A 3,185-nucleotide genomic window follows, 5' to 3' on the forward strand; every position below is an offset into this window, starting at 1 on the left:
ATGCAAATTAGTTGAAAATGTTCCGGTAAATTAACGTTTTTCCGCCGGGTAGATTTTGGTAGACTTTTAATATGTTGGTTAGGGTCACTTAAATAGTTGTTTGGCGCAAACGGACTTTCTGTTGCAATTAGTTCAAGGTTTAACTTTAGAATGACTAGACTATTATAGGTTAAACGATATGCTGAATGCGGAGTTGGGGGGGGGGGGGGGGGGGGGGAAATAATCCGTCTCTTTACGCCTTTTTCCCCTCAACGTTATGTTCCTTTTATTCCTTTATTAAAATTTAGCCGGAGCTAGAATTGCAATTTCGTCTTCAAATTTGCGTGCCCTCGATTTCATTCTTGTGGGGTATGTAGAAAAACGTACTACTCTCCCTCAGAATGACACCTCAAAACTAATGCACTGAATAAGCGAACTAACCCCAAAGGGTATAATTGCTAACCTTGGGTTTGGTTAGAAACACCTTTTCCAGTCAGACAAGTAATAGCATCATTCTGTGAAGGCGATAAAACACATATCGTCAATTTGTAAAACCGCGGTCAATTTTCAACCATTTTTTGCCACTGAAGGGATATTCTAGACATACTTGTTTGGTGATATGCCTCTACGGTTCTGTTTAAACATACAGCCGCGAAATTTCCCCTTTAATTACCTTGTATTCTTTCACTTTTATACCTTAACTCTAGGTGGAAGACTTAAAAGAAGCCCTGTCACGGGAATTTTGCGAGGTTATTGTGTAAGGTCTGAGCGTAGGGACTAATTTGTCAATAGTGCACCTCACACCACTCCCAAACAGAAGAGAAAAACATGAACAGGCTAAGGTGTTTTTTCTAAATTTCATCTTACATTTTCGAAATAACAGAATATAAATTGTAAACATCTCCTTGCTTCTTCTAACGGTTTCGGTGAACTTCATTTTTGCTTTAATTGTCCGGCTTCTGACATGGCGCTGGCATGGTATCTTTACCAAAAGCAGACCACTATAAGTGGCCATGGATTTCCGCAAATAAAAATACTTCTGTCGGAGTTGCGCATAAAAGCAACTCTCGTGGGCACTACTACCTTTTTAACTGCTGAAAAACGCTTCTCTTTACATAGGTAATCCTTGCTATAAATTCATATTTCTATGAGTGCCAAGCAATATTTTTATTTGCATTTTTTTTTTCACCTTTTGATAACTCTGACCTCGAAAATTGCATCATACCCCTATGTTATTTTAGTCACTTTATTTCATGAACCATACCAAACAACGAGTCTTCAAATCGCATCCACCACATATGCTTTGGTCTGCGCTTTCATCTGCGCATGTACAGAACATGACTGTTAGACTGCCAAATAAGGCCGCCACGACGAGCTCTTTGAACAGCGTCATTTTCACTCAGCTCCCTTGCACAATGACCTGTTGAGAAACAAAAAACAAAAATAGCTTGAAAACCTTAATTTCAATTCAGTTTTCGCTGAGGAGCATCTCTGCGGTTAACGTTCGAGATCGTTTTGACTACTATCACCTTAATTTAGCAAAGTAAAGTTAATTTACTAAGTAAAACAGGCTGGGCCGAGTTTTTTAAGGAAATTTATTTCTGAAAGAAATAAATGGTTTTATGCTTTATGTGAGTGATTAATGTGTCATTCCTCCAGCTACTGGGGAGGGGGCGTTCCTGCCATCCGGGACATTATATATGTGTTTTTAAGACATGAAAGCGAGGTACAAGGCCTTTCTGCTCACTGCAACTGGAATTTTCATTATTGGGTATCCCAGCAAACAGAGCTCACCCAAAGCGAGACTCCACCGGCAGCAATAACCGACTCAACAATACTATCTAAAGGAACATGGAGCATAAATAGGAGCAGAGGAACTTGACTACTCTTGTATTCAACAAAATCAGGAGTTTTCAGATGAAAAATTAACCAAAGCCATCCAGGACATGAGTTGATGGAAGAATCAGTTTAAAGTGACGTTGTTGTAGTATTTACCAAGCCAGTGATAAGTGCATGTTTTTCTCGTGCTCTGTTTACTTGGCTGGCACGTAGGTATCGTGTGATATTCACCTCCGAGAAAAAATATGAAATAAATTTCTTTTTTTTGTTTCGGTGTAGCAAGCATATTTTTTTTTCACAACGACTTTTATGCTTGATCCAAATTACAGCAGTACTAAATTTATCAACGCTTTTAAGGAGTGTTGAACAGCGAAGTCGGAGCAGTGGCGTTGTTACAAGTACTATCTACTATATACAACTCTTAAGTCTTCTATGAATCCTTGCAATGAAATCTTAATCCAGTTTTCTTTGTGCGGGATTGACCGTCTCGGGTGTCAAGCTTAAGAACTCTGAATCTTCTTCACTCACCAAATTTCCCGCCCTTTTATCGGTCGTGCGAAGTATCTGCTTAACTTAAGAAAAGACTTTTTTTCCCCACAATAAAACTATAACTTTGGGCAAGCTATTTTACTAACCGGGTATATAATAACACAATAATTCATCCCATTGTCGCTCGGCTACAAGTGGGGGGAAATTTGGGATTGAAATTACAAAAATTGAGAAATTCGAATTAAAGTGTTTTCACTTTTGCACCTGTTTGGATCTCAGGTGTTTAAGCTTTTTCTTACGAAAATCACATTTTATGTTCACATAAGGACAAGAAGTATTATTATCACAATTTTAACAAACTCAAATTTAGTCGATATTTAGCGTACCTGTGTGTACCTCAGTGTTAGAAAATTGTCAGTTGTGTTCCTTAAAGCAACCAACTTCAAATGATCTGGTAAATATATCTGCAGAGGTTCGTATAGCAATAGCCTAGCAATAACCTTATCTCATTATTCAAAATCAAATCATTAAGTTAATGAATTTGTTTTTGACTTTAAGCTGTTCAAATTAAATCGCACGTCTAGGAAAACGATTTGCTTAATAATGTTTTCTCATCCCAGTATTTAGCATTTAGATCACGTTAAAGATATGCAATGTTGAGGTTTCAAAATTTCAAATAAAATATAAAATTTCCATTTCTTCTAAAAAAAATTGCAAAGTTATGTTGCTGGTGCATAGATATATGCTGTTTATATAAAAATGACACAGTTGCCTTTTAGCAGTACTTTACGTTGATAACGTCATGCTCGGAATTAGTATCACGTAGTTAAACTGATACTTAACTGAAGCTACGTGCTTCCACTGACAGCTGAACAATT

At 37.3% G+C, this 3,185-nt stretch overlaps 1 protein-coding gene across 2 annotated transcripts in view; it reads right to left on the reverse strand.

The window, feature by feature from the left end:
- LOC140948288 (uncharacterized) overlaps positions 1–2,816 on the reverse strand; it is a 10,340-nt gene extending 7,524 nt beyond the window's left edge. For both annotated transcript variants that reach the window (XM_073397518.1, XM_073397517.1), the window contains exons 1-3: positions 2,694–2,816; positions 1,244–1,399; positions 443–494 (exon numbers count right to left, since the gene is read on the reverse strand). In XM_073397518.1, coding sequence (XP_073253619.1) covers positions 443–494; positions 1,244–1,372 — 181 coding nt within the window. In that variant the 5' untranslated portion in view covers positions 1,373–1,399; positions 2,694–2,816. The remainder of the gene's footprint in view (positions 1–442; positions 495–1,243; positions 1,400–2,693) is intronic.
- Positions 2,817–3,185: the final 369 nt, after the last annotated feature.

Source organism: Porites lutea, chromosome 9 (genome assembly GCF_958299795.1).
Source record: "Porites lutea chromosome 9, jaPorLute2.1, whole genome shotgun sequence".
NCBI lineage: Eukaryota > Metazoa > Cnidaria > Anthozoa > Scleractinia > Poritidae > Porites > Porites lutea.